The sequence below is a fragment of the Lingula anatina genome, chromosome 2, assembly GCF_051362555.1.
Source record: "Lingula anatina isolate TDL-2025a chromosome 2, LinAna3.0, whole genome shotgun sequence".
Taxonomy (NCBI): domain Eukaryota; kingdom Metazoa; phylum Brachiopoda; class Lingulata; order Lingulida; family Lingulidae; genus Lingula; species Lingula anatina.
This window is the reverse complement of record NC_141768.1, coordinates 11,830,170-11,843,297: the sequence shown is the minus strand read 5'-3', so window position 1 is coordinate 11,843,297 and position 13,128 is coordinate 11,830,170. Positions and strand designations below refer to the sequence as shown.

Genomic DNA, 13,128 nt, shown 5'->3' with positions numbered 1-13,128 from the left:
GTACTTCAGCAGGTCAAACAATCCCGCACTCAAAACCATCCACCAATGACAGGTGACAAAAACAAACGAAGTTAGCAGGAGTCACGAGCAGCAGGTTGACAAGCATATAATAAGTCACAGGAAACTGTAATAGTAGATTGATATATAATTTTGGTAAGTTGTATTTTAGAATATTTAGAAGGCTCGGAATGTTTAATAAGCTTTGTGCTCATGTAGAGCATCTTCATTACACACTTTTTCTGCGCTTTTCTCAAACAATAAAATTGATGATGAAGCAGATGTCACATAAAATCTAAGTAATTCTGCGTAGATCTGCAAAACAAGATGTGAGTTGAGCAATGTTTTGTTGTTTCAGTACTGACAGTCAATTACTGCACGTTCCCAAACACACAAAGATGACGGTAGATTCTAGAACGTATGAGCTGCAGCCTCTTTCCACACTGGGACGCTTCTACATCTACGCCATCCATGGTTACGTTACAGAAGTTATGTTCACAGCGACCTGGGAGTTTGTAGAGAACGGGAATTGGAAGTTTCCTGGGAACACCAGTGTGTGGTGCCTTTTTATATATGGTATGTGCCAACTGTATTGAACATAAATTCAGGTATAGATCTTTGGTTGAAATTATATTAATTTAATATTTTTAGGGAAAATGGTTGATAGACATTGTACATGTACATGTACAGTACGTGTAAGATAAGACAGAGTTTGATGACCTTTATGAGAATTCAGTTATTCGTTTATTACATATCAGCCCTCCATTTCAGCACATACGGCATATAATTTTATGGAATCTGTATCTCTTCTAGGTATTTCAACAATGGTCATTGAGAAGATGTACTTCAAGCTGCGTGATCGACAGCCTTTACTTGTGCGTGCCATGATATATCTCATGTGGACTTATTTCTGGGAGTTCAGCACTGGATTTATCTTAAAACAGTTTGGAGCCTGTCCCTGGGACTATGAACCATATTTTAATGGGCACTTTATGGGCCTTGTAACACTGGAATATGCCCCTCTTTGGTATCTAGGTGCCATCTTTGTGGAGCAAGTTATAATTAAATATTCTCTACAGCTATACTGGGGAGGAGAAATGAAGCATGGGGTGGTGTTATCAAAACCCTCAGCAAGCAAAGTTGAATAGGAAACAACCATTACACCTAGTGCAAAAGAAAAAAATGGAGCATTTTTAACATTAACTGCATGCTGGAGACATACTGTCAGTTCAGGTTCTAAGTTATTGTCATTATAGGGCAAGAGGTGCATTTTTCTTAGCTGAACATATTTGATTGGTGTGCTGTGCATGTGTCCTGAGTGGTCCAGGATACACACTGTAGACAACAGAAAATATTTTTATTCCAGCTTTAGTTGGACATGAAGTATATTTTGTTGTCTCATGTACATGTAATTGAAGAGGTGAAGCAGCATTTAAAATTTTTTTCAGGACTTTAAATATTAAGTTTTGAACAGTTAGGAGCATGCTATATGTAGTACAGTGATAGAGTGTGAAAAAGTAGAGGTTAATGTTTTCAATTTCTGATTTTTTCCCGTAGCTAATCATTATACAGAGTAATGAACTTCTACAATATATTGTAAGTTGTGGAATTTCTCATCAGTAGGTGTAAGGGTTTGTCTGGGGACCAAAGTACAGATTAAGGTCACAGTGGTCCAGATTTATAGAAAACATTCCACATATCTTGTATGTGCATTATCTGAAGACTGCCCTCTGAAATTTACTGAGTAAAGAACCTTTTTTTATGTATACAAGATTCTTTTAACATGCCAAATGCTTCTTGAGAGATCTCAGTTATTATACAATTACTAATGGGGTTTTATGACAAACTTTTGTTTACCTCATAGCACAAATGTTTTTAAATTCAAGATTTTTGTTAGGTAACTCTTAGACTATTGATCTGTCTGCGCAATCCATTTGTATGTTTTTATCTTGCATTGTGTTTGGACAACATCTGAAGAAAAACTACACTGACATGATGTTTTTTCTTGTTCTTATCATCTTATGGCTATTGTGCAATTTATAAGAGATGGTTAACCTTATATCTTTATAATCTGGAAAGGTTGGTCTCGTTTTGTTGTAAAGTATGTTTACATACTTTTGAATTTACTTATTATCATATTTAAGAAGCTGTATTGAAACCAGGTCCACATTTATTGACTGACCAATAAATCCAAAATCTCTTTCAGAAGTCTTATTGTCTACATGACTAGGTATCTTTTGTGTTCTAGACTATTTACATTCTAAGCTCTGAAAGTTTAATTTACCACAGTAAAGTGGTTAACATAAACTGATGACAACTTATCAAAATTGCTTTTTTTCTGGTGCCTTATTATTAAATCAAAACACAAAATTTTGACTGAGGGGTGAAAACAGAATTGTGAATGTATACAACTGCTGAGAAATAGCTCCCTAAATACATTATCTCCCAAATTAAAATAAAATAGCTAATAGAGGAATATTTGTGCACATGTAGTGAAGTAAGAAAGGATAGGCACTTGTAACAGAAAAGAACTTGAAAGAGAGAAATGACAAAAAGGAAAATAATTTCAGCATTATATTCTTATTATTGGCTGTGAAAAATCACCTCTCTATTATCAACATGAGAAGTGTTTCCAGTGTCCTAAACTCGGGGTGGCTAAAATTAGAGTTGACATACACAAACAAATATACTTAATTCACCAAAAGTAAATATCATAAATGGCATTTTATTCAATATTTTTAGAGATAAGTACATTTCTTTTTCTCAAAATATAGTTAAAATGTCTATTCAGTCAAATTGGCAGTCAAAGCATTTGTTGCTTATTCAGGCTAAAATGCAGTTTAAGCATTAAAAAAACTCTACCACCAACATGTATAGCTGCCTGTGAATACATCACAAATATGTATAATGAAGATAACACACATTCGTTTGTGAAGTATAAAAATATGCACAAAGTAGTACTTATTGTTTTACAACAAAAATCCCTTACTCTCAAAAGTAGAAAAAATATAATTGCTGTCCACATTACAATGAGGTCTATCAACCCGCTTGACACTAGACGTCGCTGTTGTACATGTACTTTCAGTCCTATTGCTGCCATTTTGTTGACGTGTTTGAGACTACTGGAAATTTTCATCACAAACATGCTGTAGTATTGTTGCATACCTGAAGGTCAAAATCAACAAGGTGTGCATTAGTTTCCCAAAAATTCAGGACTTCATTTGAAACCGAGTTTTGCCCTCAATCATGCCTGCACAAACACAAAAAAGAATTTGGAATCCCAGTCTAATAATGATATAACTGTAGGTAAAAAAGAATTTGGAATCCCAGTCTAATAATGATATAACTGTAGGTAAAAAAGAATTTGGAATCCCAGTCTAATAATGATATAACTGTAGGTAAAAAAGAATTTGGAATCCCAGTCTAATAATGATATAACTGTAGGTGTGAAGTACCCGGTATCTATGTTTTCCTCACTGGACAGTAAAAATACTATCTCACATGGTTTCTTCTGTTTTTTAAGTTTCTGACAATGAATAACACTTTCTAAAAGTTAAAGGGATGTTCAAAAGAATTGTTTAAATGAAGGTTCTTATATTTTTCTGAATGCACAAAAATTTACAGGGAATTTTAAGCCCATTCAATTATAATGGAGCTGATATACCCCAATGAAGAAGCATCATAAAATTATACTTTTGCTAGCATCATTTTCTTGTTATGTCTTTTCTATTTTCTTCTTGGGTCTTGGATAACTTTCATCAATTTGCTGCCAGCACCTCTCACAATGCTGTACCTGAAACAGAATTTTTACAGCTTTTTAAAATAATTTAAACATCATTTTGACAAAACCATGCAAAGCATAATCACGACAAAATAAAGCAATTCTACAGGTAAATGTTACACCAACAAACCCCAATGCTTTTCTTCTGAAACCATGTCTCCTTTATATTCAAGTGCTGTTTCAGTGTTAAATGTGACATTGTGTTTATTGTTGCTACAGTTCACAGGCCAGTAACTGGCCACTTCAATAGAGGGTCTTGATGATAGTAGTTTTCTGTGTCTTCCAGAAGATGGTCAGAATATTTCAAGATTACATTAACAGGCATCTAATTTTTTGGTTGGAAGATGGTCTAAAATGGAGGATGGATCAACAAAGATAATATGGAAGACTGTCAGAAAATATCCCTGGACTTGTCCCTGAAAATTAATGATCTGGCTCATATGCAAACATAAAAGTGTCTATTGTCAATCAGACCATAAGCTTCGGCTTGCTATGAAACCTAATCACAGCACCAAAGCACTTACTGTGTGTTGGGGGGAATGCGGAGGCTGTCCTGTACCTTCAGTTTATATTTAGTGCCATCCACTACAGCTGTTGACTCCCCATGCTGGAAATTACAGGACATCAAAATTTTATACAATCAAATATTTCAGCAAACAGCATTCCAGGTTAAAATGATCCATCAAAAAGTCTACACTCTTTGCAAGTAAAAAAATTCACAATATGTACCGGCTCCCATTACTGTAGTTTACTGTAAGTACACAACTTTTTATATTGTATCCTGGATCAAAGTATAAAAGTTAAGTGAACACTTTTATCTCTGTACAAACCAGCTTTCATATTCATACCAATTGCCAGAGCCATATTTCTCCACCATCCCAACTCTCTTGCTCTTCTCCTGGCCCCAACACATCCACCTGTCAATAAATATTAAATTTCATACATGAATGTAAATTCAGGTTAAAAAAATAGAACATAAATGATTAGACTTGCAATCTACAAGTTTGTTCACACAAAGTTGGATTATGGCATCCTGTAGATGATTAGACTCCTCTGAGTCAAGGTTTTTACATTATTATTATTATTATTATTATTATCTTAATCATAATACTGTGCTTTATAGGTTTTGTTCCTCAAAGCACCCACCGTAAACTGATAACCATCACCAAAAACTCTCTTAATGCCCTTTGTTTCAATTTCATTTTCATTTTTGGTCAGCCAATCAGATAGCAAGAATGGTTCTTCCAGTTTCCTACTGGTATCAATCTCAAATGGAGTTTTTTCAGGGATGGTCCCTGAAGAAAAAAAAAACAACTTTATATCAATATGTGAAATAAACATTTTTTGCTGATTTTTTTCCCCTATTTGGGAGAGCCCATGGAGATTATTTCATTAATTCTGTCATTCAATATTTTGTAATTAAAGGGAATAAAACATCAAGCATACTGGTATATCCTGTTCTACTGGCTTTAAGGAAAAACAATTTATTATTAAAACTATAATTACATGTGTCAATGTTCTAGTGTCAATGACTATCAAAGTTAAACCCAAATTACTTGTATCACCTAACATTCTGATACTGTTTATATTAAATACTCCTGTTTACCAATCACATTATCATACATGGTACACATTGTATCACAATATAACTAACAATATAACCAGCTATACACTCAACTTGCACATCCAACACAATCAGCACCCAACCTTTATCACCCCTAACACATCCACCAACATCATATCTTCCAGACTTTGGGATTATAGAGAATGTCTCAAATACCTGGCACTGACTTCCCCGTCTTACACTGCTCGGATGCGAAGAACCTAAGTCAAACAATTTGTCAGAGGATGATAAATTTAATACTACGTTAGAATGCAACTTATCAAACAAATGTTTTTAATAGCTGCAATATGTAGAAGTCATCCACACAACTTTAGGACGGTTAAGCAACATGATAATAAATGTTTGTGCATTTAGAGTCAAATTGTTAGATAATAAAAATGCTGTCCAAATATCAAATCAAAAATCAATTATTCTGATAACTCACTTACTCCTTAATGATAGGCCCCAGTTGTGTACCAAGGTCCTCACAATGAAACCACTTCTCAAAAAGAGGCTCCATAGTTGGTTTTCCATCTTTCTCTACAAAGTACCTGTGGAGGGAAAATTGGCAACTGAACAGGTTTCAGATAAGTTTTGAGATGTCATTAATCACATCTCTACTAAATGCCAGCAGTTTTAGATAACTGAGAAAGTTCTGGTACATTGAACCTTCGCTTTTTCATATAATAAGATTAAGTTGACAGATAAACAAAGTTGCTAGTACTGAACCTTTGTGTTAATTAGCAATTTCCATCAAAATTTGAACTCTGTTGACGAGGCAATTATCCATTAATTGTGACGTAGTGCTAGCAATACAAGTACAGGCTGTTATGACGTGTTTTTGTCAAACCTCAGACCATCCATTTCAGTCTCTGTTCTCTCCCTCTCTATGACCAAGCCTATGGTGTCAGACTGCCGCTGTGGAGAGTGGGGGATACGACCAGGGAGCAAGAACAACTGAACAATATATCATCAAATTAATGAATTTGAGAAATTAAGAAAGTATCATTAATATTTATTCATTTCAAACATTTTCAAAGTATTTCTGTACATTGTTTCACATGAATGCAAGGGATTCTTCTGCTGAAGAAAAAAATTTTAAGCCCCTTTTACTTATTTATTTCTTAGGGAAATCAGGTATGTTTTTCTTTTTTATATATTTTTGAAGCAAACTCTTTACATACTGTTGATTGGGCAAGACAAAATTATACATATGTAACATAAAATTAGTGGCTGCATAATTAATGCGACTTTTTTGTGGAATGACCCTTTTATTCCACCTTTCAACTAAAATCGATGTCTTCAGATTGGTAACTGTAAAGATACCAACATGAAATACAGCAAAAGTTCTTCCTTTTCATATATGCTTCACAGAATCACAGTTACCTCTCCTTCCTTTATTGGGATATCTCTATGTTTGCCCTGTTCCACCACCTTCAGACACATATCCCCTTTAATCATGTAGAACAGCTGAAATATAGCAAACATCAACAAAATATTAGTAAAAAGAAGTACATTTTTAAAAATATAAGTTATCATTGCTAATAATAATAATAACAACAACAAAACGTAAACAAAACTCATGCCATGAGGTATCAAAAATGTGTATATTCAAGTAACAGTAATATGTTGTCTGTGCAAGGACACTTTCGTATTCAGCATGTACCCCTAACACATTGTTCTGTCTCACCAAATGTCACACAAAATGTATTTTCAGGGCCACAGGCAGTAGATATAAAAGCTGCATACATTAAATTACATGTATTCTAGGCCTATAACTACTGCCAGCCCTTTGAATTTTACCTCTTCTCCCTCTTCCAAGTGGTAATCTTTGCGTTGGTTTGGCCCACCCACAAACATGATTTTCTGCTGGTCATTATACCTTAAAAAGAAACAAACATTCTTGTTACAAAAGCTAAAAAATAACATTTATATTCATATGATAATGTTATACTTAGACCCTTTTTTCAATATGTTAAGTTTTAAAGGCTCACAGTGAACATTAAACCTTTATAGAGCAAACATTTCATTTTCCTGGAAACTCGATGACTTTCCCTTTACCATCAAAGTATACCAATTCCAAAATCATTCACAGAATTTGCAATCCATTAACTCAATTAGTTACAATCTTAAACTCTGAAAGTCCATATGGCGATGAGGATGACAAAGGTAACCACAGACAAAGGTGATGGCTACTGTATATGTTTATACACAATGTGTCTGCACATTAATAAAAGTAATGCAAAGACTTACAGAACACCTGTATAAATATGATGAATCTTGTAGATAAAAAAAAAACTGATTATGCGTGCTGATTTTCTAGCAGGATCTGCATCCTTAACCAATCAAAAGCCCCTTGCAAATTTGAAAACACCTTTTGACAGTTTTTGTCATTTTTAGGAGGACAAAGTTAAATAAATGCATTGGAAAATATAAATATGTGTAAATATAAAAATAACCCAATATACCCCGTATATGAGACAATTTTTTCATTTTTTTAAAATCAAATTTAATTAAAACAACATATCGAATTTGGGAGTAAAACAAATGTACAATTTTGCAAGTATGGGGTGGACAACTGTTTACAACAATAACAATGGCATCAAGTTCATCAACAGTGGAGGAGAGGACATGTAAACACACGGTTGTTCAAGGTCAGATTATGGCCTGAAAGGTGAAACCATTGGTCCCCCATCAGACTTGACTTGACAATTCAAATGTTGCCATTCAAATTCACATAAAATTTGAGTATTTTTTGTGGTCAAAATTTTCACATGACTACATTGTACCTGCACAACTCTCTGTTCAAAGCCTCAGAGTTCACCTGACCAGACCTGACATGTTTCACTTTCGTTACCTACTGTAGAAGACCCGCGGAATTTTACACCCGTCCAAAAGACACCGGTTTTTCCAAATGTCTACCAGGGTCACAGATTGGTTTTTCAACAGATATTCAAAGATATGTCACTGGCTAACTCATGACACAATTGCTCTACTTCACTGCAAAAAAGTGCACATAATCGTCGATATATCTGGTATGTGAAGAGTGGTTTGATGGCGACTGGCAGTGCGCTGTTTTTCATTGCCTTACATTGAAACGTGCACGCAAGCTACATATATGGCCCAATATACGTCACTGCTAGTTCATATAATAGTTTTATAATACAAAGGCACACTGCCAGCAGTAGTAGTACTAGTAGTACGTACAGAAATGTACCTAGTCATCCGAGTGGAGGTAAGATGTCACCGAAATATCGTGGCACTATCCAGTGACTATCCGTTATAAGACTGATATAATAATATTGGTGTCATTGGTCGTAAATGATAGCTAATTAAACAGGTACTTACATTAGTTTGTTGCAAACTGGTGGCAGAAAAAACTTTTCGTTCTCCTGCAACCAATCTTTAACGTTGCAGTGTGCAACAGGCACCTGGCCTTTCGCCGTCGCCATTGTGCTGTCGGCCTAGTTCCAAAATTCTGACCTAGATTTGCTTGGAAAAATAAGAAAGGGCGGTTGGGACAGTTGGGAGAAGGCAGACTTGGTAAACGTTTTGTTCCCGAACTCGGGTTTTTTTTTTTTATCATTTCGTCCAAGTTTTGATTTCTTTTTTCATGTCCAAAATAGAGAGGAAGATACACTTGCCTAAAGTTTAATGCATATTTTTTATGAGGTCTACATGTATTGGCCTACATATTGCTGATATCTTTTTTGCTTGGGGGCCATGTCTAGGCCTATATGACCCCGCACCGAAACCCCCTCCCCTCTAGTAGGCCTAAATGTTTGCATTCGGAGACTTCGGACCGTTACTTCCCCAAATCGCTTGCCTTCTCCTCCTCATGCAGTTTTCATATACCCCCCCCCCCCCCCCCTTATATTAGACCTTAGGAAAACCTTTGAAAGTTTGATAACGTTTTTTTTATACTTTGAAATCGCCTACACTTTGGATTCGACCCTTCGACCCTCCTAGTAGCTACGTGTAGGCCTATGTTTCCTCAGAAAACATTTGAAATAAAAAAATTCGTCTACCGGCCCTGTTTATATACAGTCGCCAAAATTTAAATACAGTAGTTCTAATTCAAAAGAAGACATTTTTAATTTGAAAATTTGGTCGTCTTTTGAAAGATGAAATTCTTCTACAAAATTAACTTACTTGAAGCAATAAAGATCAAGGTTGGACAGTGTACGGCGTTTTTACAACACTTGTGTGGTTTGCCATTGTTGTGAAGAATCAATCCTTTCTGTCTTTTTTGCGATACTTATGTCATAATTTCCCCACAACACTACACTCTACGGTCATGGGTAATCATTTTAATTCCATTTTATTTTTAAAAATTAATTTTTTTAATTTTAACTGTTTTTCCTCTTTATCTACTCCTATCCTAGTTAATTATTTAATATTCTAAACAGACAATGATGAGCGATGATGATATTTATATACAGTATGCTGACTACTTCTATGGCAGGACACCAATGGGTATCAAAAAAAAAAAAAAAAAAAGAAGAGAAAAGAAAAAGAGCAAACATGCATACGTCGCTGTTAAAGTCAATGTATATTACCCTATACCCACTGACCTTACACGAGATAATACTTTATAAATATTTTATTTTATTTTTGCGTCACAATTTATTTATTCCCTGATTTACTGTGCTTGTACGCATTTAAACAGAACAGACTAAAACAGAAAAAACGCGGATAAACCGTTTGGACGAGTAGGCCTTATACATGTTCAATTGTTTATAGGCCTACGTTTTCATAATTATTCAGTGAAAGAATGAACGCAAACGATGACAGGAGAGTGCGTGTAATTAGAGGACCATAAGATAGGTGCTTTCAAGGCTTTCTTGCCCTTTTTTTATTTCCAACTAAAATCGTTCAATCTTACAAACATGATATAATAAACAGATTAGATAATAAAAATTTCCACTCAAATTGTGAAGCAACGCTTTTCACTTTTAACTTTATGCTGGGATATAATGAGCAATCCTAGTATTTTCAGTATTTGTTATAGAGGCAAACAGATATGTCGCATGCCTTTGACTTTTTTCAGGTCTTCGTCTGTAGAGAAACTTCACAATTTAATGTTTAAACACATGTAAAAACAGTCGCTTAGTTTAAGATATTCTTATTCTCTCTCCGGTGCATTCCAGTTTTCACAGAAAATATATTTACATTTATGAGTGTATAGATACTACCGGTAAATGAGTCAGGGATGAGCCTCCAAAAAAACCTTTACTAACTCTACTTTGTTGACTGTTTTCTTCCTATCAGCATGGTTAGAATTGCGAATACTTGGAGAAAATTTACACCACTCGTTTGGTGAATGTGACAAAAAACTGCTTTGAATACAATCCACCTCACAGTTCGCGCTCATATGCTCACCGCCTCGTACCAAATGGCAAAGGTTTTTGGTGACATTTTTTTACTACGGGACCGGGTTATATAGAACCTGAACATTTTTTTAATCTAAAAGCATTACCAATTTACACAGGCCGTCTGTTCTTCATTGAAGTAATTGCAGATGGTGCATTTTCTCATCTCAGAAAACTTTATCGTTTACGGGAAGAAAGGTCAGAAAATCAAATAATGGGTATTTTGATCCCACACGTATAATTGAGTATCTGGTAGTTTGGGTATTTTCTCTCAACCGATATCTTAATAAGTTGAATTGCCGACGTTTGAGTAAGGACCACAGACGTTCAAATATCAACCTTTTGGACATGGGGAGTAAAGGCATCTTGTCCTCGTTCACGAAAGTTGGATATATCAATGAATGTTAGGCCTACAGTGTCAAATCAATGTGACAATTTCTTTAAGCCCTTTTATAACGCCATCAAACTTTTATATCTGACACCCATAACGACAGCAAGGAATGCTTCGATCAGCTGGAATCGCTCACCATGGAAAGTCTCTGGATGTCATTCGTGTTCTGAATAGCATCCCTGGTAACACTTTCAGATCTTTACACCTCAACTCAGAGGAGTTAGTAGAAGACATAAAAATTGCGCTTTGCACTAACACTTAAAACGTTGGCGGCTTTTAATGTGCTGCCGAACGCAGACATGTTGCTAGATTGTATGCAGATTCAAGTTGAGCTCGAAACCCTTGTACTGAAGAACAGTAATATTCGAAAACTAAGAAGGAAAGATTAAAAAAATTACAATTAAGCTTAAAGTTTTCAGATTTAACTTATAATTTTGGCTTGTTTGAAAGGTAACAGTTTGCATTGTGATTGTTCCCATACCTACAAGACTGGATAAATAAAATAAAATTTAACAATCAAAGCCACCTGCACCTACAAGACTGGATAAATAGAATAAAGTTTAACAATCAAAGCCACGATACTACGCTAACAAATATCAACTTCTCTGAACTATGTGACAAAGCGGTTGTACTGATTGTGCTAGCTGTGCTTATTGTGTTTTTCAACAAAACTGAGGTAGAATAACTCATTCGTACCACAATCGTGAGTGATGGCGGTACTCATGGTTGTGGTCCCGGCCCGTCTCTGCGTCATGCCGGCGGATACAAGTTCCCGTTACCGCTTCTCCTCCTACACTACAAGGACCTACATTTAGGCCCTATGTCCTCATCTCTTGGAATTAGGTAACATAATCTTCATCTTGAACCCTTTAGTTTCCGGGTTCTGTCGGTGCATTTGCCTATGTGTGAAGCTCGTCGCTACGCATCCTTGTCAACATTTTTCAAAATTAAATGCTAAATATCTCACTAACTGAAGAAAATATGTGAAAAGTTATTACAGAATTCTGACCAAAAGTTATGTGCGTATATTATTGACAGGTCAAATGGGCCAAAATGTTATTGAAAAAATTGATTTCCTGCCAAAAAATATTTGTTTGTGCTTATTTTCAGAAGCTACATAGACCTATGCTTTGATATTACGGTGAGACGTTACACTTGGGGGTTACACAAGGGGTCTCCCTAATTCGTCCTAGTGAGAATGGGGTCAATCGGTGTGTTTTCACGGGAGAAACGGCCGAACTCTCTCTAATTTTGAGAACTCTCTCTAATTTTGGATCCGTAAAAGGTGTAGACCTCTTGTTTGTTGCATTTTTGTAGAGCTTGTTAAGCACAACACTGAAAGCGGTTTTTTTTTTTTTTTTTTTTTTTTTTTTTTTTTTTTTTTTTCACATACTGTTTAGGAGTTGCGCTATTTCAACAAAATACAACGTCGCACTGTTCAATGGTGATTTTAAAATGTGAAATACTCCAAAACTGGCAGAGATTAACCCATATATCCTATTGAACTTGAATAGGTAATAGTATATTGGGAATATATTAATGCGACCTTACACTCTTGCCTAGCATAGTCTAACCTGCCTACTTCTAGGGTCTTCGTTCCTCCTATCTGTCGGCATCACACATTGGTTCAAAACCCTGTGCGCTACTGTTTGCGCCAAGAGGACACATTGATGGCTGCATGGCCTGCTGTATTTACCTGTATTGTTTACCTTGAAACACGCGTAAATAAAAAATTCTTACGTCGGTATCTAACCCGGATGCTTTGATTTAGTAATCCGGGCCCGGTTTCACCAACGAGGCGTAAATTTGCTCGTATACGACTGTCCGTGCGCAAGGTTTACTCTCCCTGTTTACGCAAGTTGCACCAAGACAAAACATCATCGCCCATTGTTGAACCACTGCCCAACAATTCTTGTATGGCCAAGTGAGGAGTTCGCAGCTGCAGTCATTATTGGAGAAAGACATAAATAAACACAAAATAAGC

The 13,128-nt window shown here is 35.6% G+C and overlaps 2 protein-coding genes across 7 annotated transcripts; one reads left to right on the top strand and one right to left on the bottom strand.

The window, feature by feature from the left end:
• LOC106152038 (transmembrane protein 229B) lies at positions 1-2,205 on the top strand. Of its 2 annotated transcripts, none has more exons than XM_013525506.2 (3): positions 1-132; positions 356-573; positions 811-2,205. In XM_013525506.2, the coding sequence occupies exons 2-3, from the start codon at positions 396-398 to the stop codon at positions 1,143-1,145; spliced, it is 513 nt and encodes a 170-aa protein (XP_013380960.2). In that variant the 5' UTR covers positions 1-132; positions 356-395; the 3' UTR covers positions 1,146-2,205. The 2 variants fall into 2 exon arrangements, with proteins under 2 accessions (XP_013380960.2, XP_013380961.2); XM_013525507.2 differs by having other exon boundaries at positions 23-153.
• A 486-nt stretch (positions 2,206-2,691) lies between these two features.
• On the bottom strand, positions 2,692-12,874 carry LOC106152037 (3-hydroxyanthranilate 3,4-dioxygenase). Of its 5 annotated transcripts, XM_013525501.3 has the most exons (11): positions 8,730-8,873; positions 7,185-7,263; positions 6,768-6,851; positions 6,232-6,338; positions 5,831-5,932; positions 5,559-5,602; positions 4,925-5,073; positions 4,627-4,695; positions 4,303-4,385; positions 3,691-3,790; positions 2,692-3,162 (listed from the first exon to the last, which is right to left on the bottom strand). In XM_013525501.3, the coding sequence occupies exons 1-10, from the start codon at positions 8,831-8,833 to the stop codon at positions 3,724-3,726; spliced, it is 888 nt and encodes a 295-aa protein (XP_013380955.1). In that variant the 5' UTR covers positions 8,834-8,873; the 3' UTR covers positions 2,692-3,162; positions 3,691-3,723. The 5 variants fall into 5 exon arrangements, with proteins under 5 accessions (XP_013380955.1, XP_013380959.1, XP_086860150.1 ...); XM_013525505.3 differs by lacking the exon at positions 8,730-8,873 and adding an exon at positions 12,719-12,874 and having other exon boundaries at positions 2,692-3,790; XM_087004024.1 differs by lacking the exon at positions 8,730-8,873 and adding an exon at positions 12,696-12,853 and having other exon boundaries at positions 2,692-3,790.
• Positions 12,875-13,128: the final 254 nt, after the last annotated feature.

Excerpts from the sequence above, each read along its gene's own strand:
- LOC106152037 (XM_013525500.3), bottom strand. The coding sequence starts at position 8,833 with ATGGCGACGGCGAAAGGCCAGGTGCCTGTTGCACACTGCAACGTTAAA. Across the intron at positions 7,264-8,729 it reads CCAGTTTGCAACAAACTAAT|GTATAATGACCAGCAGAAAA; the intron begins GTAAGTACCTGT and ends TTTCTTTTTAAG. Across the intron at positions 5,074-5,558 it reads GACGGGGAAGTCAGTGCCAG|GGACCATCCCTGAAAAAACT; the intron begins GTATTTGAGACA and ends TTTTTTCTTCAG.
- LOC106152038 (XM_013525506.2), top strand. The coding sequence starts at position 396 with ATGACGGTAGATTCTAGAACGTATGAGCTGCAGCCTCTTTCCACACTG. Across the intron at positions 574-810 it reads GTGGTGCCTTTTTATATATG|GTATTTCAACAATGGTCATT; the intron begins GTATGTGCCAAC and ends TATCTCTTCTAG.